Source organism: Leucopleurus acutus (assembly GCF_964270905.1).
Source record: "Leucopleurus acutus genome assembly, chromosome: 19".
NCBI classification, from domain to species: Eukaryota; Metazoa; Chordata; class Mammalia; order Artiodactyla; family Delphinidae; genus Leucopleurus; species Leucopleurus acutus.
Window position 1 is genome coordinate 20,903,403 of NC_139161.1, and position 22,812 is coordinate 20,926,214.

The 22,812-nt window shown below is 52.8% G+C and overlaps 1 protein-coding gene across 2 annotated transcripts; it reads left to right on the forward strand.

Annotated features, from left to right (window-relative positions):
- The first annotated feature begins 9,164 nt into the window (after window positions 1–9,164).
- On the forward strand, window positions 9,165–22,233 carry PGAP3 (post-GPI attachment to proteins phospholipase 3). Of its 2 annotated transcripts, none has more exons than XM_082860999.1 (8): window positions 9,165–9,349; window positions 10,585–10,682; window positions 11,480–11,632; window positions 19,447–19,509; window positions 20,201–20,262; window positions 20,577–20,713; window positions 20,996–21,200; window positions 21,523–22,233. In XM_082860999.1, exons 1-8 carry the CDS (start codon window positions 9,169–9,171, stop codon window positions 21,683–21,685), a joined length of 1,062 nt encoding a protein of 353 aa, XP_082717125.1. In that variant the 5' UTR covers window positions 9,165–9,168; the 3' UTR covers window positions 21,686–22,233. The 2 variants fall into 2 exon arrangements, with proteins under 2 accessions (XP_082717125.1, XP_082717124.1); XM_082860998.1 differs by having other exon boundaries at window positions 21,350–21,624.
- The last annotated feature ends 579 nt before the right edge of the window (window positions 22,234–22,812 follow it).

A 22,812-nucleotide genomic window follows, 5' to 3' on the forward strand; every position in this document is an offset into this window, starting at 1 on the left:
TCTTTTAAGTCGCAGGTTTTATCTTAAACATTCCTGGCCGTTTGCATCCTTCTCCATCCCATGCCTATTTGTTTTAATATCAAATAATGGTTTTCCTACCGCATCCTCAGGTAAAAATGTTAGTCAAGTAGGGGGATGTGTTGCGTTTAACCTGTGGCTTCCAGGACTCCCTGGCATACCTTCTCGAATCTTCTAGATATCTTTTCCAGTCTGAAAAGCATGCTTTTAAGGGGGTCTACAAGTTTGGGGAGAGAGGCAAATTGTAGAAACCTACATCTCAATCCTTCAAAGAACATCCTTGTTTCTTTACGGGGCACTCAGCACGCAATTCATCCAAGGTTCCTTCTCTGTCCCTGGCCTTTTATTAGTCTGCTTAATTCCACCTCCCCACCCTGCATTCCACCTGGAGCCCCTGACCCAGTTACTAAGACCCGGTCGGGGGTCTCGTGCGGGTGGGGATGGAAAGAAGGCGTGTTTTTGTTGGAAATGCCAACAAAATATTGCACGAGATACACTTATCCTAACAAATTATCTGTTGTTTATCTGAAATTCAAATTTAACTGGGCATCCTCATTTTTATTTGCTAAATCTGGCAACTCTAGTTGGAATGCTCAGCCCTGAGCATGTCTGTGCTGGTCAGGAGGGGATCAGAGGCACCTACTGGGGGCTGCAGAATGAAGGACATTAGCATCTCTTAAACTGCTTCCTTATTCCTAGCGTGGTTCTAGGCAGGCACTTTCACAGTAGGGAACTTGAGAACACGGCACTCTGGGATCAGAATGACCTCGGTTCAAATCTCAACTCCACCACGGGTTAGCTGTGTGACCTTACACAAGCGACTGAGCCTCTCTGGGTCTCAGTTGGCTCACTTGTAAAATAGCATCTGGCACACTGTGCTAAGGGTTAAAGGAGAGAATACTCCTGAAGCTCTAAGCACAGTACTTAGCACACAGTAATTGCTCGAAAAGTGGTCTCAGGTTTAGTTATACCGGGACAGATCCAGGTTTTGTGAGACCTGAAGCTTATGAAATTTGGGGGACTCTCTTTAAGAAAAGGAAAACAAAGTTATAAATACAAAATTAGAAACATAAATGCAAATGAGGGGCCTGAAGCTTACCCCTCTTTAACACCATGGTAAGTCCACCTCTGGCTCTAATCAGTGATGATCAAACTGCAGGTCAGTATCCATTAGAAGGTTGGTTGTGAAACCAATTTCAATGATCAGGACAAGTCTGTCTTTCTTTCTTTTTTATTTTATTTATTTATTTAGTTTTTTTTGTTTTTTTAATAAATTTATTTTTATTTTTTATTTTTGTCTGTGTTGGGTCTTCGTTGCTGCACGCGGGCTTTCTCTAGTTGCGGTGAGCAGGGGCTACTCTTTGTTGCGGTGCACGGGCTCTAGGCACGTGGGCTTCAGTAGTTGTGGCACGCGGGCTCAGTAGTTGTGGCTCTCAGTAGTATGGCACATGGGTTAGTTGCTCCACGGTATGTGGGATCTTCCCGGACCAGGGCTCGAACCTGCATTGGCAGGCGGATTCTTAACCACTGTGCCACCAGGGAAGTCCCAGTTAGTTTTTGAGAAATAGAATGGAATAGAAGATTGACTACAGGTAAGTGGGATAAGGGCATGTGTGTCCTGGGTGATGAGGTACAATGGATTTATTCTTTGGATTATAGTCATAAACGTTCAAGAAATACTGCTGTGTATGGGGACACAGTGGCCCTTCAGGATGGGCATCAATATCCCTACTTTCTCTAGGGTTAGAGTTAGAGTTAGGATGAGGGTGAGGGGCAAGGAAACGGAGGCTCAAACACGTTAAACAATTTGCCCAAGACATTCCCAGAGCTAATGAGGGAAATAGGTGAACAGCCAGCAAAGCCAGCCCCTCACCCTCACCCCATCACCCAGCCCAGGTCCTAGTCAAGGTGCTGCTCAGACGCATAGCCTCTCAGCCCTTCAGGGAGAGGAGACGCGCTCTGGCTCCAAGAGGCACTTGCTGGTCGCACACTGCACTGGGCGCCCAAGCTTGAGGCTTCAAGAGACCATCAGGGTCTTAGAGTCAGGGTTAGAGATGTCCTGTCTCCCCTGGGCCCCATGCTCCCTGCCATTGTGTTGGGGGGGCTTGTCCTGTCGGGAAAGCTGCTGTGATGGCATCCTTTCCTGAGTCCCTTACTCGGTGCCACCGTCTGTCCTAGAGCCACACTCCTCATCTCACTGAGTCCTCTGGCGGGGTGTTATCTTTCCCCATCTTGCAGAAGAGGAACCCTTGGATCCCGAGGTAAATGAGCCATGAGACTTTGGCTTTATCCATTTGGCTCCAGAGCCCGGAATCAAGGGTGCATGAACCCACCCTCCCTGCGGGTCCCTGCACAGGAGTCAGAGGGGGGGTCCTCCAAGAAATCCGGGCAACTGCTGGTCCCTCCGTCCACAAAGATCCCGCCTCCCTACCCACTACTCCTGCCTTGGGCAGACAAGCCCACCCTCTCCCGCATCCCAGATTCCAGCAGGCAACTTGGTCTGGAGACAATGCTCAGTCCTAGATGGCTGCTTAGGGAGGGCGGAGCCAGTGGGCGTGGGGGCTGGAGTGGGGATGGGGGAGGAGCGGGGTCAGAACTCACGCCCCTGGAGGAGGCTCCAGCGGGGCTGAGTTTCCCAAAGAGAATGAACCCATTCAGAGCCAGGAAGGAAGGGGAAAAAACCTTGTCTGGCATTTGACAAGAGGAGAGGAAGGGGGGCAGGGGTGGGAGCTGCTGATTCGCTTCTCCCCTCAACTGCCCCTCCAGCAGGGCCTGCCAGGAGAAGCCAAGGAAAGGGGATATCTGAGGGACAAAGGCGGGGGTGGGGGGTGGGGGTGCCCTCAGGAGGAGAAGGGAGGGGGCCAGGGGACTGCCAGGGTTGCTGGAGGAGCCTAAGAGTTTGCCTGAAGGGTCCGGTGAGGGACCCAGGGAGACAGAGACAACTGCAGAGGAAAGGGGTGGCAGGACAGAGGGCAGCCCCCCAGAACTGCCTGAGACGGTCTTTGGGTGGCAGGTACTGGGTCTGCGGGCAGTGGAAGTGACTACTGGCACTGAAGAGGCAGGAAGGGGCTCTGGCTTAGGGAGGTGACCTCAAGGGGTCAACAGGCTGGGGTCTGGAACCAGCGGCCTGTGAAATACCAGTCAATCATTGACCAGCCCCTGAGACTGGGGGCCCAGAAGGCCGTGTGTGTGTGTGTGTGTGTGTGTGTGTGTGTGTGTGTGTGTGTGTGTGTTGGCACCAGAGTCTCCTCCTCTCTGCCTACCTCACCAGCCAGCCTGCGGTCAGAGGATTGAAAACAAACAGAAAAAGGGAGGAGATGAGGTCCACAGTCCGAGGTCCAGGCCACAAACTGGGGCCTACCCCACAAGGCCTCTAGTCTGGGGCATAGTTTGTTGGGGAAGTGTCTGTATTAATTAGTTAGTTGGAAGGAATACCCTGAAAGTAGGCACAAGGCCTCTCTGGGGCCACCGTAGAGTAATCTAGAAGTTTCTGATAAGAAAATCTGTCCTTCCTAAAGGTGGCCTTTTCAGAACACTTGCAACCTATCCTCTGGGAGGCCCCTCTGTGGGCCCAGGATTAGCCCCAGTCCCCAGGTTAGCAAAGGAGCAGAGCCCAAAGGGCACACCAGACACGTTAGACCCTGAGCACGCTGGTTGCCCCCCTCAACCCGTCACCCTCATCTCAGGCATGCAGGCCCAAGGCCTGCGTAGTTTGCCTTCCTCCCTCCCTAGGCCGCTTGTGCTCTCGCCTCACCTGGCTTTAATGCACGTGCAGGAAGCGCCGGGGCCATCCATCCTGGCCTGTGCGCACACAGCTGTCACGGTCTGTGATCCCGTGTCCTGTGCCGTCGGTGTGTTTGTGCTGGCTGCTCGCCATGTGTCCTTACTTTATCTGGGGGTCTGTCCTCAGACTAGCTGGGCCGTGTGGCCTTCAATAAGGCTTCACCTTGCCATCTGAAATATGAGAGAGTTGGACTGAATGGTCCCTGGTCACAGTGTTTTAGGATTTGGTGTGGGGGTCGTGACCCTTTCAACCCCTACGCTTGTCCCTCGAAAGCCCCATTGAGTCATCTGTTAGGCAGACTCCAGATTCCTTGTTTCACAAGCACTGGGTCTTCCTGCTCCATTCAAGCCTTCAGGACCCCAAGCTCACCCCACTTGCTACCGTAGATACAGACCACTGGGGTGTGAATGAGGACACTCTTGCCTCTGGCTTTTGGTTTGGGGAAGAGGAGGCTAGGAAGCTTCCAGAAGCATAAAGCTAGGGCAATCCTGAAATCCTGATTTGGGAGGACAATTCCAGTTTCAGATGATTTCATTCATGGAACCCACATTGTTTATGCCTCCCTTTCTTTGCCCTTTCCATCCAATCATCTTTAAGATCTATCAATTCCCGTTCTAATACATCTAAGCTTTTCCCACCACCAGTCTAAGCCTCTGTCAGTTCTCTAGGTGAAAGCACTGGCCTTTGATCTTTGCTCTACAGCTCTTGCCCCCTTTCAACCTGCCCCTTTTTCCCCCACAATACCAAAGTAAATGTTTTACTATAATTCAAAAAGATACATGCACCCCATGTTCATAGCAGCACTGTGCACAATAGCCAAGATATGGAAACAACCTAAATGTCCATCAACAGATGAATGGATAAAGAAGATGTGGTTGGGCATCCCTGGTGGTGCAGTGGTTGAGAGTCTGCCTGCCAATGCAGGGGACACGGGTTCGAGCCCTGGTCTGGGAAGATCCCACATGCCGTGGAGCAGCTACGCCCGTGAGCCACAACTACTGAGCCTGCGCGCCTGGAGCCTGTGCTCCGCAACAAGAGAAGCTGCGATAGTGAGAGGCTCGCGCACCGTGACGAAGAGTGGCCCCCGCTTGCCTCAACTAGAGAAAGCCCTTGCATAGAAACGAAGACCCAACACAGCCAAAAATAAATAAATAATAAAATTTAAAAAAAAAAGATGTGGTATGTATATACAATGGAATTCTACTCAGCCATAAAAAAGAATGAAATGTCATTTGCAGTGACATGGATGCAACTACAGATGATCATGCTAAGTGAAGTAAGTCAGAAAGAGAAAGACAAATACCATATGATATCACTTATATGTGGAATCTAAAATATGGCACAAATGAACCTATCTACAAAACAGAAACAGACTCACAGACATAGAGATCAGACTTGTGGTTGTCAAGGGGGAGGGGGAGAGGAGGGAGAAGGATGTACGGGGAGTTTGGGGTTGGTAGATGCAAACTATTACATTTAGAATTGATAAACACAAGGTCCTACTGTATAGCACAGGGAGCTATATTCAATACCCTGAGATAGACCATAGTGGAAAAGAATAGTAAAAAAAGAATGTGTCTCTGTGTATAACTGAGTCACTTTGCTGTACAGCAGAGATTAACACAACATTGTAAATCAACTACACTTCAATTAAAAAAATAATAATAAATAAATAAAAATAATTTTTTTAGAAAGTAAATGTTTTAAACATAAATCAGATCATTTCATTCACTTTGGTGCTAAAACACCTCCTAATGGCTTCCCATTGCCTAAACTCTTCCCTGTGACCTGAGACCTTCTAGAATCTGGTCTCTGGCCTTTGTTTCAGTCTTACAGCCTTCCACCCATGCAGCCTTCTTTTCTATTTTTCAAAGATGACAAACTTGTTCCTGCCTTAGGGCCTTTGCACTGGCTGTTCCCTCAGCCTAGAACAATCTGCCCCCAGGTGTTAGCAGGGCTGGTTCCTTCTGGTCATGAGAGTTTCAGTTCAACTGTCACTTTCTCAAAAAGTCTCTGACCACCCAATCCAATGTAGCCTCCACCTCCCTCCCCACTCCCTTGCCCTCCCTCCCTCACTTACGTTATCCAATTATATAACTCAATGCTTGTGACTACATGAAATTTTTTTTTTTACATTTTCTCTTTCTTTTTAACTGATGACATACACAGATGGCACAAATTTTTCAAAGTACAAGAATATAAAAAATGTCCCTCACTTCCCTGTCACCCAGACACACAATTCCCCTTTTCCACAGAGGCAACAATTATTTCCACTTTCTTATATATCTTTCTAGATACAGTCTCTAAAATAACAAACATAATATATACTCTTATTTTTCCTCACATGAGGTGATGTGTAAACACACACACACACACACAAACACACACACTGTTCTTATACTTACCAAAACTATCATGAAGGCTTTTCTATGTCAGGACATTATAAATCTGCCCCATTCTTTTTTTTTTTTTTTTTTTTTTTTGCTATTGAAAATAATGAACAATGCTACTATGGACAGCTTTGTACTTACCCCATTTTGCACTTGTGTAGGTATACCTAGAGATTGTGTAGATATACCTAGGAGAGAAATTGCTGGTTAGAGAGTCTATGTAAATTACCGGGTTACAGGGTATGTATATTTTACACAGTGCTAAATGATCCTACATAGTGATCATACCAATGTGCTCTTACATTAGCAGTGAAATTATCTTAGTCTTTTATTTGGTACTCATTTGTTGTCTGTCTCCCTCCTCTGACCATGAGAAGGATGACACCTAGTTCATCACTGTCCCCAGAGACTTGCACATGGTAAACTGCAATACATATGTGACGAATTAGGAACCCTCATTGTAGACTATCCTCCCATTTTTATTCTAAGAATACGGTCAGTTTGCCTATGAGCCCTCAGCACACTATAATGTTTGCTTTGTCTTTCTCCTCCCTGGACTGGGAAGTATTTCTGATTCACCTATTTTTTTCCTAGTGCAATGGCTGACACCCAGTAGGGTTCAATAAGCCTGAGTTGAAGGAATGAATCAATGACTTTGCAGGCTGTGCTCACATAAGAAACCAAATGCAAGGTAGGAAGCAGATTAAGCTGAGGGGGCTCTGTGGGGAAGGATAGGAGGGTCTCTGTGTTGAAAAGTGGGGAGATGGAGAAGCCTGGTAATTGTGTAGGGCTCTTCTGGCAGGCAAAACTCTCAAGAGATGTCCCAGAGAAACAACACCTCATCTCCCACCAGGACAACATGACAGATGTCTCCACCGCCCTCTCCACCTTTAACATAGGATTGTTTTCTCCATCAGGTAGCCATGAGTTTTCAAGGACCTATGAAATGTTTGAGACATGAACAGATTTTCAATGTTAGCTCCAAAATACGATAAGAAAACTACAAAAAAATTAATATTTATTAAAAATGTAACACTATGTCAACTATTTACAGCAACTCAATTCAACTATATATAGTTACTTATAAATTTCTTTAATGTGGGTGTTGCCACATTTTAACATGTTTGATATAATATAGGATGAGGCTTCCAAAATTGGAACCTTAAAAGTTTTAAAAGAGCTCTATTTCTACCTTGGTGTTCTCTCAAAGGGAGAATTCCTGCTTTGTCCATATTTCATCCTCTTTAATTCTAAATTTCCTCATCTTTAAATGGGTATCCTCATAAAAAGTTTCATCCAAGCGTTATAGTAAGGACAAAATAAAATAATGTATTATAAAAGGACTGATCTATCACACAAAATTGTAAATAAACTATACTTCAATTAAAAACTAAAATTTTAAGATAAAAAAAAATGAAACGATCCATCAGATGCAAAGTAGTATTAGCACTCTGTTGTTTTCCATCAGCTCCTGGAGGGCTGAGTGGTTGTTTTGTTCATTTCAGCTTCCCAATCAGTATCAACTGGGTGCCCAACTCCAGGGGACACTATTCATGTTATATTTAACTGGAAGAGACACCATTCACAGAAAATAGAATGTGAATGAAGCACCCCTGAGCGCCATTCACAGAACATACAATATGAATGGTGCCTCCTGGAGTTGTGCCTTGCCACCTTGGTGCTAAGGGCTAAGTGCTCAGAAAATGTTTGCCAAACGAGTGAATGAACAGAATCCAAATCCAATTTTACTTCCAGCTCATTCCACCTCCCAAGATAAAAAGTTGACCAGGGGTGAAGAGAGTGGAGAGGAGGAAAGGCGGTCATTAATCTACACACACACTAATTATGCATCTAGCTACAAGGCGTCAATGCGCCAATGAGACGGGTGTGTGTGTTTGTGCTGGTGGTAGTGTGGGGAGGAGGGGTGATATAAAGCGAGTGTTCTAGTCCCAAAGAGCCTCCTGTTAATTTTTCTTGAAACAGGACACCTCTCCTATCTCAGCGTGGTCTGAATCACACTGGTGATTTGACAGCCCTGGTTTGGCGCCCAAATTCTTACGATGAATTACGTTGTTCATTTACTTAAAAAAACCAAACAAACACAAAAACAAAAACAAACAAAAAAACAACGCGTTCTTAGCGAGTGCCTACCCTGAGGTAAATTCTGTACTAGTGCTGGTAGTAGAGTAGTAAACAAGACAAAGAGACCACTGTATGTTATAGCACCCTCCAGGTGTTATCACCCCCAGAAGTAGTGTTTAAGTTGAGACTAAAAGAATCGGCAGGAGTGATATCAAGAGTGATACAGACGAGGTAGAGCCACGGGGCTTGAGAGACATGACCCCTTGAGGGGAGTCTGGGGCAGACGAGTGAGGGAGACCAGTAGGCAGGGGCTGGATCGTGCAGGGCTTGTGGAGTTATGATTTTATCTTGAGGCAAGTAGGAGCCAGTATTTTATGAAGAAGGATGACATGGTCAAATTTGAATTTTTGGAAATAGAGCATGGGCTGGAGGGGTATAAGTAGAAGTAGGGGGATGTGTTAAGAGGCTAATGCGGCTGCCTCGGCGACAGACGATGATGTCTTTAACTAGGGTGGCGGTGCCAGTGAAGATGGAAATAAATGGACAGTTCCGGGTACATTAGGGAGTGGAAACCCGACAGGGCTGGGGACAGAAAACTAGCCCTACCTGAAATAAAGAGGCCCTGGAAAAGAAGGAAGACGGATGTTGATAAGATACCACTTTATTTTGCTTCTTAACCCACCTGGTGTCTCCCCTCCCCTAACCCTGACGTCTGTTACATGCAAATAACATTAAGGCGAGGGGCGGGGCAGGCGCCCAAAAAATTGCGGGAACGTTTATTTAAACTGGGGTGGACTTCAGCGGAGAGTAGATGAAAGAACACAAGGCACTTCCGGTTACTCCGGAAGTGAAGACTCCTAAGCTCCTCCGCCGGCGGAGGGCCAGGGTGAAAGGATGGCCGGGCGAACGGTGCGGCTGGTGCTGCTGGTTGGGGCAGCCGCACTAGCAAGCGGCTCCCAGGGCGATCGCGAGCCGGTGTACCGCGACTGCGTGCTGCGGTGCGAGGAGCGGAACTGTTCGGGGGGCGCACTGAAGCACTTCCGCTCCCGCCAGCCAATCTACATGAGTCTAGCAGGTAAGCCCCACCCCGCGATAGGCCCTGCCCATTGGACTTGCCCTGCCCCTTTCGCCCCCGAAGACCACTCTGCAATCTGTACCTTAGTTCCTCTCCCGGGTCCATTGTGAGTGTGAGTGAGTGGAACCCCAGAGTGATTAGATAGTCTGTCAACCAGGAGCTTCATTTACTTTTTATTTAGTCAGTCAAATGGGCATTTACTACCTCCTGGGTACAAAGACCTGGAAGGACACTGAAATCAGACCAGGGTCCTGACTTCGGGGCTCACAGTCCCCAAGGGGACTTTAGCCTTCTCAAGTGCAAGGGAGAGAATGATTTGAGCCCCAAAGGACTCTTAGATTAAGTAATAGGGAGGAAGGAATCGTTCCTGGCTTTGAGGAGGTGGGGGCAGTGATTATCTTGGAACATTCGAGAGGAAGGGCTTCTGGATGGATGCATTAAATCTAGGCCTGTGGCCATAGTGGGCACTTACTTTGTGGCAGGTGTCAAAATAGTTATTTTTCACAACAACCCTTTGAGGTCAATTCTCTTAACCTGATTTTTGCAGATGGGGAGACTCAGAGAGGTTAAGTGTCCTGCCCAAAATCACATAGCCAGTAAGTGGTAAAGTGGAGTTTTTAGTTCTGGCCTGTTTGACTACACGTTTCTTCTCTTTACTATCCCTTTGCATACCAGACAGAAAGAACAGAGAGTGGAGGCCCTGGACAGATATGGACACATCCAGCAGCTTGGTTTACTCAGCGAGCAGGGTGCATGAAAAGGAGTAGAGGGAAATAAAGTTAGAAAGGGAATATGGGGCCTTAAAAGTCAGACTGAAGAATCTGGGCTTCATTTTCATAGATGGGGTGTAAAACGGCAAGGGTTTCTCCCTGGTGAGTGAGAGAAAATCCTGTGTTCAGGAAAGGCAGACGTAAACCCAGGTATCCACAGATGAGTCCATCAGATGCCAAAGTCTCCGTCTTGGGTGAAAGGAAGAGAGAAGAAACATCTCCACTTGCTCACTGTACACTCCTACCGCTAAAACACACACACACATGCACACACATGCCTTTCCCTTATGTATATTTTACACCATCTCTCATCCATCCAAGCAGGAAGCTAGAATTTTCCGATTTCTTCTGGTTCTCTCCAACCTGCAGGACCTCTTGGCCTGTGTTTGAGTTTGGGCCCCATTCGAGCTCTCTCTGTGCCTCCCTATGCTGGGGAGTTCACCAGGCCATATTTATCTGTTTCAGGCTGGACCTGTCAGGATGACTGTAAGTATGAGTGTATGTGGGTCACCGTTGGCCGCTACCTCCAGGAAGGTCACAAAGTGCCTCAGTTCCATGGCAAGGTGAGTTGGAGGGTCAGGGTTAGGTAGATGATGGGAGTAAGATGCCTCTAGTTGGACCACGCTTTCCAAGCAGGCCAGGGTGTGGGGTGATGAGTGTGTGTTTGGGGCAGGTACCTGTTTTTCTCAAAACATGCTGGTTATCATCAGATGGGAACAATGTGTCCTGCCTCTGGATTTGAGGTAACAGGATCTGGGAGGCTTTGGAGTCTCCTCAGGGAGTGGTTCTGGGCTGCTTAGAGTGGTTGAGATGCCCACCTTGCTACAAAGACCAATTCCCTGAGCATCCCCCGGCACACTTTCTGTTGCTTCTTCAGTAGGAGTCTGGATTAAAATAATAATACCCCCTCAGATTGCCCAGCGAGACACAGCTTGCTGATGCCTTTTGATCCAGCATGATCCTGTTCTAGAGTGTTGAGGTTGGCAAGAATTATTCTCCCCAGTTTGTCACAGTAAGCTGAGGCTCAGAGGGCTGTGGTTAGTAGTAGAGGAGGGATTAGGACCTGTGTCTTCTAGATGGCAGGTCTGTGCTATTTCCACCAGGCCATACTGAGCCATCCACACTGCCCGGCCTGGTCCTCCCAGTGCTGTGAGTGCTGGCCAGGAGAGAGGGATAACGCTCACCCAGGGACTGCAGGGGAGTTTGCGGAGCTGAAGAGGGAAAGCCCCTGAGGCTTTGGCCAAGGTCCAGAGCTGCGGAGCCGGCCGGGGGCCTGGTGATGCAGCAGGTCAAGCAGCGGTAGGTTGGACCAGCTGGGCATTGCTTGCTCCTCAGGCCCCTCCCTGTGCTCCTTTTTCAGTGGCCCTTCTTCCGGTTCCTGTGCTTCCAAGAACCAGCTTCTGCTGTGGCCTCTTTCCTCAATGGCCTGGCCAGCCTGGTTATGCTCTGTCGCTACCGCACCTCCGTGCCAGCCTCATCCCCTATGTACCCTACCTGCGTGGCCTTCGCTTGGGTAGGTAACCTGGCAGGATTCCTGCTCGACACCCTCACCCAGGAACGAGGAACTCTTAGATCCCCATTATCACCCACCTAGCTTCCCCTCTGTTTTCCAGGGTTAAAGTTGCAGCTATGGGATGGTCGAGCCTGGGGAGGACATGGAAGGTACTGAATCAGGCCTTCCCTTTCTAGCAGAGTCCTAGGTCAGGCTGTTTGAGAGAGTGGGAGAGAGGAAAGAAACATTGTTCTTGTCCTGAAGCAGGAAGCTGCTGAAACACCCAGCAGGGCAGTTTACAAACACAGAGGGGAGATGGGTGGGAGCATGAGGGGACCACAGGTCTTTCCAAGGACCCCTCTGGAAGGTTCAAAGCACTGTCAACCCCAGCTGAGGCCTGGAGGCAGTAGCAGCCACAGCATTCCATCTAGAGTTCAGTCTGGTCTTAGACCATCCCTGGAGAAGCTGAAATATGTTCCATCTGAGTATCCAGAGAGGGCTGTGAGCTTCACAGAATGGCTGGTCAGAAGAGCCAGCATCCAGAGCGTGGAGCTGTGTGAGAAGCAGGGACTGTGGTGCAGGAGCCACAGCAACCCTGGGGGCGGGTGTGAGAGGAGGAGGTGGCGGTGGATGTCTCTAGACCAGCGCTACCACTGGAAGCCTTAGGCAAACAGCCCACCCTCACTCACCTTCCTGCCATCAAAGCAGCCTCTTGTTCATATATCAAGCACCTGCTCTGTGCCAGGCACTTTGTTGGGTGCAGGAGATCCACAAGGATATAAAAACAGACAGGTCCCTGCCCTCTGGTACTAATCACATAAGCACACAATTGAATGTAAAAGGACAGCTGTGAACAAGTGCAGTGGAGGATAGATGTGTGCTGCTGTCGGGGTGTGTGATGGGGTCTAGACCAGTACAGGGCAGTCCAGGGAAGCCTTCCCTGAGGAAGGGGTGTGTGAGGTCAAATCAGAATGATGAGTGAATGTGCACTGGCAGGACAGAGTGCAGGTTATATGAGGACCTGAAAGGCCAGGAGACCGACCAGGCAGGAAGCTGGGAAGGGGTATGAGGCGGGTGGGCAGGTGGGCAGCAGGTGGAGCCTGGAGATGAATGGGGATGGAGAGCCTGGAAGGCACAGTAACACTTTAGATCTCGACGGTCAAAGCCTCATGAAGCAATGAGGGTTGGAGAGAAGGGGCTTCGTGAATAGATCTGCTATTCTGGCTACTGTGTAGAGACCAGGTTGGAGCGGGCAGGAGTGGATGCGGGGCCTAGTTGGTAATTTTAGCATAGGGCACAGTAGCGAGACTAGAGAGGTGGCCTGGATCTTGGGAAGGAAGGTATTAAAGAAAAGTATGTTTGAGCTCTGTTTTGGAGGTGACATTAAAATTTTTTAAAAGTTTTTATTTTACAAACAACTACATAGCTGTTACTGTGTGCCAGGCACCGTTCTAAGCGTTTTATAAATGTTAACCTTGTTAATACCATAACAAGTTTATGAGGTAGGTAGTATTATTGTCCCCAGTTTACAGATGAGGAAACCAAGGACTGGAAAGTTTAAGTAATCTGCCCCGGAGCCAGGGTTTGAATCTAGGCATCTGGCTCCAGAGTCTACACTCTTACCTTCTTGGCTGTGTGGATAACCTAAGATGGGAAGAGAGGAATCAAGGATGACCCCTGTGCTTCTGCTTAGGAGACAGTGATAGAAACTGTGGATGTGGTCACCAGGGGGGAACTTGGGGAGAAGAGAAGGGGTCTAGGATGGAGCCTCGAGGAACCCCAAAACTTAATGGCTGAATAGAGGAGGATGAGCCAGCAACAGAGACAGAAGGAGTGGCCAGAGGGGGAGGTGGGAAATGATCCATCGTGTGGTTGGGGGAGCCCTGGGACCAGGACAGGAAGGAGAGAGTAGGCCATACTCCTGAGTTCTGCTTCAGTCAAATAAAATGAGACTGAAGGCCGCCCCTAGATCTGGCGACCCTGAGATCTCTGAGGACCTTGGGGAAACTGATAGTGTTGGGGTGCCGGAAGTCCAGGCCAAACCTCAGACTTGAGGGATGGGGATCGGAAGCAGGGCAGCAAGGAGGCTGCTGAGCCTCTGGGTGATGCAGCTCCTCCCTAACACTTCCCATTCGATAGACGTTAATAATTTTTATCAGTTATGGAACACACGTTACGTGACGGGCACGGTCCTCAGTTCTGTACATACATTTTCTCACTTAATCCTTGTAATACCACTGTGAGCTTTGTGGAAGGCTCAGAGGGGGGAAAACCTGCCCCAGGTTAACAGCTAACAGCGTAGTGAACAGTGGAGACAGGCTGGCACCCAGGGCTGTCTGGCTCCAGGGCCTGAGCACCTAGTCCCTCTCTGGGCTCTCTCCACGTGCTGTGCGAAATGCTTATGGAGCATCTGCCGTGGGTGGAGAAAGAGGTTAGCGCTTGTGGTAGCTGAAGTCCCCGCCCCAAGGAGCTAAGCCAAGTGGGAGGTCCAGGTCCTGCCAATCTGGGTGGCAGGATGGAGGCAGAGGTGAGGAGGGCTCAGGGAGAGAGCTTTGGGAGCTGTGAGGTGGGGAGATCATATCGTCTGGGGGAGAAGTCTTTCAGGGAAGCGCAGAGAGGAGGAGAGGCTTCATCCGGGATTCGTAGGCCTGGTCAGGCTTAGACGTGTGCACATGGCAGGAGAGGAGGTTAGATTCCAGCATTCCAGGCTGGGGGCACAGCAGGAGCAAAGGTGCAGAAGCTGGTCAGTGTGGGGCCTGGACAGGCAGCCTTGGGAAGGTCAGCCTGACCACAGCGTGGCTGGGTGAAAGGGCGTCGAAGGGGGGTAAGATGAAGCAGAGAGGGCCCCAAGTGCCAGGCTGAGAGGCAAGAACTCTTGTGTAGGCAAGGGCCTGGCATCAGCCCAGCCTGTCACAGGCATGGGTGGGATAGAGCCACCACTTCCTGTTTTAGGCCTCACACAGAGAAGGGAATTTGGTCCTGGCCAAGAAAGCAGGAAGGGTGGGGAAACTGAGGACAGTACACCCGTCCCCTTTCCCTTGGGGTTCTTACAGGGACACTGCTGCCTGGCTCACCGCTTTACCGCCCCCTCGCCCCTGCCCCTGTTAGCACAGGACAGCCCCGCCTGATCTCTCCGAACTAAACTCAGAGCCTCCCTGGGTGGACGTGCTGGTCTGAGGGTCCCAGCGTTTGTCTTCACGACACGCGCCAGAGGCCGGTGGTCACTTCACAGCTCTTGCCTTGATCTCCCTGTTTCTTGGGTCTTTCATCTCACTGGCATCTGCCACTCAGCTTCCTTCTTGGTGAGGATCATACCTCCCAGGTGTACCCTGCAGTCCAGCGTGACCAAGGACCCTTAGGGACAGATCAGGAGATGTTAGGTTGAGCGGGGACAGATACCTGGGGCCTGTGTCACAGGGCACCCTATGGGATGTGGTGTCCTGGGACATGGGACCCCCTTCAGGCCACCCATAGGCCCTCGAGGGACAGAGTCTCGGTGCCCACACTCCCTTTGATGATCCAGTTTGGATTTTACACTTGATCTTTAGTCCTGTGTATGTTTGCAAGCGCGAAGGATCCCAAGCTCTGTGGAGGGTGTGGCAGCGGACTTTGTCCTGGGCTGGGTTTTCTGGAACAAGTGGGGCTCCTGATTTCTGGTGGGGTGGGGTGGGAAGGCCCCCCCACCTGCTCCAGCTTAGGTCTTGGGGAGGGGAGTGGGTCTCAGTCTTTTTCTCCGGGAATTAGCAGAGCTAATGAAGCTTTGGCACAAGAAGTCAACCCCTGCCCTGGCATTTAGACCTGGACTTAGGCTGGGCAGCAGCCAGGCTTTGGAGGAGCCTCGAAAACTCTGCCCTCCACAGACCTTTGACTTCGTGGAATCGGGGGCCCCTGCTCTCTGCCAAAGCTGCCAGGCCAGACCAGTGCTCTGCCCCTTCATCCAACAAGGAAAGGTCCTCAGGGGTAGAGGTGAGGCTGAGGGTGCCGGGAAGCCCCAGACTGTCTCTGCAGGATGATTCAGGGAGGTGGGGACTGACTGTACCCTACCTCTGCTGAGGGAACTGTGAGAAGAGACAGGTTAAGCCTACAGCAGAATGGTGGCTAGACTTCAGGAAGGATGTCCCTACGGTCACACAAGAGCCAGTGGAACAGGCAATGGCAAGAAATCAAGGGATTTTTTTTTTTTTTTTTTTTTTCGGTACGCGGGCCTCTCACTGCTGCGGCCTCTCCCGCCGTGGCGCACAGGCTCCGGACGCGCAGGCTCAGCGGCCATGGCTCACGGGCCCAGCCGCTCTGCGGCATGTGGGATCTTCCCGGACCGGGGCACGAACCCGCGTCCCCTGCATCGGCAGGCGGACTCTCAACCACTGTGCCACCAGGGAAGCCCAAGGGATCCTTTTTGATGGTGGAAAAAGCCCCCCTTCTCTAGTCTCCATCCACTTCTTGCCCATTCCTTTCTCAGGAGTGAACTGGGGCCGGCTTGCCCTGCCTGAGGCCTCTGGGGGGGCCCAGGATGGCAGCAGGCATCATATTTAACATTCTGCCTCCCCCACTTCTGAGACACCGAGCTATTTAAAGACCCACTTGTCCCCACCTCAGTGGTGTCAATGACAGCCCCGAGCACTGGGGCTTAGTACTGGGGTCGAATTCCTGACGGATCTGGCTCACTCGGCATCCAACCAGTTTCACGGCTGTGATATTTTTGTCTCAATTTTCCCATTTTCCAACAGACTGAAACAGCCTCCTGCTCTCCCTCCGCCCAGCCTTCCTTGTCCGCCACCAGTTCCACCCTCGTTGGCAACCTGCCCCGCCTCCCCCTTTCCTCCGTGTTTATGCAAAGTTCTTGGCGTCCATCGCGCTCCTGGCCTGTCTGATTGACCAGTTATCCCCCCGCCCCCTCATTCTACTCAGGCTCGGCTGAGGAGGCTGGGAGCAGCCGCACACTTGGGCTGTCCCTTGCTTCCACGGCCCTCTGTCCCTTCGCTTGAGTCTTGATGACAAACTCAAGTGAAGAGAAGTAGCATCTCTTCGGTGCATCCTGGTGGGGTAGTGGCTCAGGAGCAGGGAGGAGGGGCCTCTTCCTACAGCTGAGGCATCTGCGTTCTGGAATCAAGAGACCCTGGGGCCCTGTGGTTTGCCCTGGAACACTGTGACCTTTGCGGGGGGGGGGGGGGTGTCAGGTGAAGAGAAGTGGTAGGGGGTCAGTCCCTGGACATGATGAAGGAAACTGACATTTCTGGGTCACCTAGCGTGTGCCAGGCCACAGTAACAGCCACCACTTACTGAATGGCTTCTTTGTGCCCCGTATTTTGCAGACATCGTCCTCACAACTCTTACGCGGTGGATGCTATTATGAACCCCGTTTTGTAGGTGAGGCAGCTGAGGCTCAGAGAAGCTGTTATTTGTTCAAGATCACACAGCTCTTTAGGGGCCGAGGCAGAACTTGAACCCAGAGTCCATCTCCTTATGGAGGCTGCAGACATCCTGCCCCCAGCCTGGAACTATGGGATGAGCCTAGGCAGTTGTGGGGAGACCACCCCTTCTTGGCCTAGACCTCCCTGGCCGGCAGGGAGAATGGGAGGCAGACTGGGCTCTTTGGCCTCAAGTCTGTGAAGTGGTGTGAGGATCCCACACTGGTCAACTAGGTGGGGAGAAGTAACTCCTAATGTTTAACCCTGTTCCTGGGCGCTGTGCTGTACACTGTACTTGTATTGCTCATTAAATCCTTATCAATACTATGATTATTCCCATTTTACAGATGAGAAAACTGAGGCACAGCAAGGCTAAATAACTAGCCCAAGGACACACAGGAAATGCAGAGGCAGGATTTGAACCCTGGCAGTCTGGCCCTAGGGCCTGCATTGTTAATGACACTATCTCCCAAATCTGTGGAGAGGGTCAGAAGAGGAGCCCTCCATAATGGGAAACTCCCCAGGGGAGAGGGGACTTTTCAGGGGTGCAGAGTCCAGGCTTCAGGTGGGTCTCTGTAAGTGGAAGGCCCCCTGGGGAGGCAGTTGGACAGGGAACCAAGCCACCCCCAACCCCATCCCATAGAGCTAAGCCCTAGCCCTGTGCATTCCCCCCAACCCCCAGCCACCACTTAGTTCAGTCCTCCTGTCACCTCCCCCTTCCTGCCATGGGTGACAAGGAGGCCTGGCTGGCCGCCATTCCCTGCTGCCTTCCCCACCACCTCCCCCTCACGTTGGCTCCAGGGCTACTCTTCCCCAAGGGTGTCCCTGTTCCTCGCCTGCCCAGGAGACCTGGCCCATGTGATCGCCTGGGCCCCATCTCCAGCCCTGGGCCTGCTTCTCTCCCCACGCTGACCCTGAGTACCACAGACTCTGCAGAAGCAGAGTCTGAGAAACGACTCTGCTCTGGAAAACGACCCGTTTTCCAGCCTCCGGACCATGCCTCCATTGCTGTCTCTGGGGAAGGGGTAGCACCAGGGATGGGACAGGTTGGCTGTCCTCAAAGGAAGAAGCAGCCTGACCTGGACTGATCACCTGACATCAGGGCTGGAAAGGGGACAAAGGATCACTTTGACCAGCCCCTGATTTGTCCCAGGGGGAAGCTCGGGCCCAGAAGGACAAAGCCTGTGCCCAGGTCATGAGAAGCATACGCAGCAGGAGTTAGCCCTGGACCCAGGGCAGACAGGCTTACACCGGCCTCCTCGAGCCTCCAGAGACTTCCAGCTTTGCAGTAGAGCCCAGGCCTCCACCCCATTGCTCTTCCCGTTTCCTCATAAGCCCCCTCGAGCCTGCATTAGGGAACTCATCCTACCCTCTGACCTTCCTGCTGCATACCGGCTGGAGAGTAGCTTTTTACCCTGCTCCCTCTGTCCCCTGCCTGTCCAGTTCTCCTGGTATACTGGACCCCACTGAGCAGCTCCGGCCTTTACCCATCTCCGGCAGGCCTGTACCACCCTAGTGCATCCACCCCCACCTCCAGGGCGTTCCAGGCCAGACCTTGGCTGTTTCTCCCTTTGGCTGCTTTCCCAGCCCTCCAGTGTGTGTATCTCCACCCCAGCCCACCCTTCTTTCAGTACGTTGGGCTTCTGCTGTGGACACAGCAGTCCCTCAAAAAAATGTCAGCACCAACTCCCACAAGAGGCAGACCTCGTTTGCAAGATGATCTGTGCGTTCTCCCCGCGGTTAATTTCCAGGAGAAAGGCCTCCAGCGTTCCCTTGGGCCCTTGCCCACCGCTGCCCCTCCAGCCCTGCTCCTCTACTCCTCCCAGAGCTTGGAGCAGCAGCCACTGGCCTGGGCCCGGAGGGTTGGGCCGGCCCAGCCGGGAGGAGGCTGGGCTCCGTTGGCCAGGCTCCTCCTCAGAGACTGGCCCCAGTGGGACCTACTTGGTCTCCCTCCCTTGCTTGCTTGCTCTGGACACGCCCCAAGCTGGCTCGAGCCCCTCCACCCCACCCACTTCATTCCCGCCACCAGAGGCTGAGGTCACTGGTTCACCTGGCCCGGGTGGGGCTGCCATCATCACCTGCCAGTTGGGGGAGGAGGTGAGGTTCCCTGGGGGCTGTTGTCTTAGCCACTGAGTAACCAGGGAACTTGACTCTGCTGGAACTGGTTCCCGGGCCAGGCCGGAACCTGTGGCGGCTGCAGCCCCCGTGGCCTTGGGGGTTCAGGGTGGTGGGAGGCTGAGCCTGACGGCCCCGGGCTGGGTGGGGGTGGAGGGACACGGGTTTGTCCAGTCCATGGGCTCCAGGGCCCAGGGGAAGCATGCTTCTCAGCTCTGTAGATCCCTTTCCCCAAAGTGAGATGGATGTGAGCCCTCTGGGGGGTCTTCCCCACCTTGGGGCACCACACTCACCAGCCACTTCCCTCCTCAGGTCTCCCTCAATGCTTGGTTCTGGTCCACAGTCTTCCACACCAGGGACACCGACGTCACAGAGGTGAGCGCCCTCCCACTCCCGTTTCTGCTGGAGACAGTCCCCAGCGGAGCCAGGAGCGGTGGGGCAGAGCTGAGGAGCCAGGAGCGGTGGGGCAGAGCTGGCTTAGTTCTCTCTTCGTTCTCGTGCTGACTCGTTTACGGAGCACTTGCTCTGTGCTGGGCGTTTGAAACCTATTCGTGCACTTGAGCCTCACTTGACCCCTGTGAGGCAGGTGTGATTATTGGCTCTTCTTAACCGATGCGGCAGCTGAGCCTTGGACGGGGTGAAATCACTTGCCCAGCATCCTGCAGCCAGTGAAGGGGTGCAGTCCAGACTTGAGCCCTCAGCTGCTGAACTCCAGACCACGCTCTGAACTCTGCGCATGCTCTTACGTTCTGGAGTCTTGGCGGGCACCCTCTACCCACACCTCTAAAGCCTCGCTGCTGAGCACACATTTTTTTTTAAATTGTATGTGAATGCAAGGGTCAGTCTGTTGAATTCAGGCATGAAACAGCGATAGACAAAAGGAGCACGAGACACGTCCCCACCAGCCATAGGCCTAGGACTCCCACATTAGACTCTGGCTGGGCCTCTGCCACCCCTCCCTGCCCCCATCCCTAGTGGGTCCCCTCTGGAGCCTGCCCTGCATGAAGCCTTGTCCACCACCTGTTGCCCACACACTGGTCCTTCATTCAGCTCTCCTTGTCCTCAGAAAATGGACTACTTCTGTGCCTCCACTGTCATCCTACACTCAGTCTATCTGTGCTGTGTCAGGTGAGCCCGCCTTGGCTGCTGTGGGAGCAAAATCAGACCCTGGGGGCAGAAAGGGGTCGCCAGTCTCTCCGCTGGGGGTGCTGTCCCAGGGCTTTCATCTCGCACGTGCATACGCTCCAGACGGCTCTGGGTAGGGACTCTGTGGTGGGACCAGGGGCCCTGGCTCTTTTCAAGGAGGTTGGCAAAGTCCACAGGAATTGGAGGCCTGCCCTGCTAGCCTGTTTTGATGGGGGAGGAGGCAGTGGCTCCCCCACACTGCTGCTGCTGCGGGGACGGGTCACCCTGCATCTGAGCGGCTCTGGGTGGCGGGGCAGGACCGTGGGGCTGCAGCGCCCGGCCGTGGCCAGTGCCTTCCGGGCCCTCCTTCTGCTAATGCTGACGGCGCACGTCTCCTACCTGAGCCTCATCCGCTTCGACTATGGCTACAACCTGGCGGCCAATGTGGCGATCGGTGAGGTGGGACAGGGTCTCTGGGGGGGCTGGACCATCTGCAGAGCTGCTGGCTTGGGGTGGAGGTGGGCATTGGTGCTGTTCCCAGAGAAGGAGCTTCTAGAGAGACCCTTAGGGGGAGGGAAGGGAAAAGAATTGGGGCTGGGAGAGGGGGGAGGTTGGGAGGAGCCCCTGAGGGGGGCCCTGGGGTCACAGAGCATGGGGGCTAGGAGAGACTTTGGGAGGAGAGGAGGAGAGAAGGAGGTCGGGGAATGAGCCTCTCCCCGCCCCCACCCGCACCCAGGCCTGGTGAACGCGGCGTGGTGGCTGGCCTGGTGCCTGCGGAATCGGCAGCGGCTGCCCCACGTGCACAAGTGCATCGTGGTGGTCCTGCTGCTGCAGGGGCTGTCCCTGCTCGAGCTGCTAGACTTCCCGCCTCTCTTTTGGGTCCTGGATGCCCACGCCATCTGGCACGTCAGCACCATCCCTGTCCACGTCCTCTTCTTCAGGTGGGTGCTGCTCCCTGCCCGTCCTTGCCTGCTTCTTAGAGGCCTCTGTGCGCTGGTCACCCACTGCCCGCTCGCCTGCAACACCCCACCCTGCCCCCAGGGGACGCTCTCAGAGCTGTGCCTCAGTGGGCTCCTCCCTTGGCCCACAGCTTTCTGGAAGATGACAGCCTCTACCTGCTGAAAGAATCCGAGGCCAAGTTCAAACTGGACTGAAGGCCCTGGAAGCGGGTCTGCCCTCTTGGGGACTCTGTCCCTCCCTGCTGGCTCCCCTTCTTCCCCCCGTCCCCGCCCCAATCCTTGAGATGCCTTTTTTTCCTTTTAGCATCTTGTACTTGGACATGGAGGGTGAGGGACCAGAATCATGTAACCTGCCCACCCCCTTGCTCACCCCCACATGGCCCTCACAGTTTTTGGCGTCAGTTCAGACCTGGCCTCATAACATCTGGGGCTGGAAAATGGGCAACCCCTCTGGTCCCTGGAGCTGAACAGGGCTGGAACTGTGTTCTTAGCTCCACCGAGAGGAGGGCTGCCTCTCCCTCCCCATCATCTTCCTCCTCCCATCCCCTCACTGCCTGGGTGGTTCCCAGAGCCATCTGTCTAGCTGGGAGACCAGGTACCACAGGCCTTTGGGGATATAGTGGGGTCCCCTTCTGTTACCCCCGTGCCCTCCTCCGGGGCACCACTAGGTGGCACTAGATGCTTGCTCTTTGCCCAAGTTTCAAGGCGGGTCTCATTCTCCCCATGGGATCTAGAGGGACCAAGCTGTTGGGATGGGGAGCAGCCTCACCCAGACTGTTGTCCCAGTCAGACCCCCAGGAGGCCTCACCACACCCCCTCTTCGGGGCCAGGACCCCAGAGAACCCAGGACAGGAATCCCTCTGGCCCCTGTGCTGCTCTTCTGGTTGGGAGCCCGCACGTGAGTGCGTAAGGGAGACCAAGTGTGTAGGTGACGGGCTGGTGGGCACGGGCCTGGGTGTGTGGGATGCTGGGTGGGGCAGTGTGTGTGAGCATTGGCCTTGTGCAGTGTGGAAAGCGGGGGTGTATGTGAGTGGTTTTGAAGTGTGGTGTTGGGGGGCAGGCGGGTTAGTGTGGGTTAGGGGAACGTGTAGAGACTGAGTGGAGGTGCAGGGGAGTGTGAATGCCACACAGTGGGCGGGGGGGAATCAAATCATGTCCACAGCCATTTACTGAGCACCAACCCTATACACAGCCCCAGGCCAGGCAGAAAGCCAGGGTGTCCCCAAGATCTGGCAGGGGTAAGGGTGTCCAGGCTGCATGTGTGTATATGTGTTCCTTTCTTTTGCCGCCCTCTTTACGAACCTCACTGGGCTTCTGCACAACCCAAGGTCTCCCCCAGAATCAGCCCCTTGGGAGGCAGAGGGAGGAAGAAAACTGGGGATCCTCCTTGCCTGGACGTGGTTGGCCAGCCCCTACCCCAGTGTCCTGCCTGCTAAGCCCCTTTGCCACTGCCTGACCCAGGGGAGGGAGGGGGCAATCTGAGGGAGGAGGGGAGAAGGCTTTGGCTGGGTCTGGTTTCTGGTCTTCCCAGAGGCAGGCAGGGGCCGTGCTGTACCTACACCCTGGTAAAGGTGACCCCTGCCAGTTGCCAGCA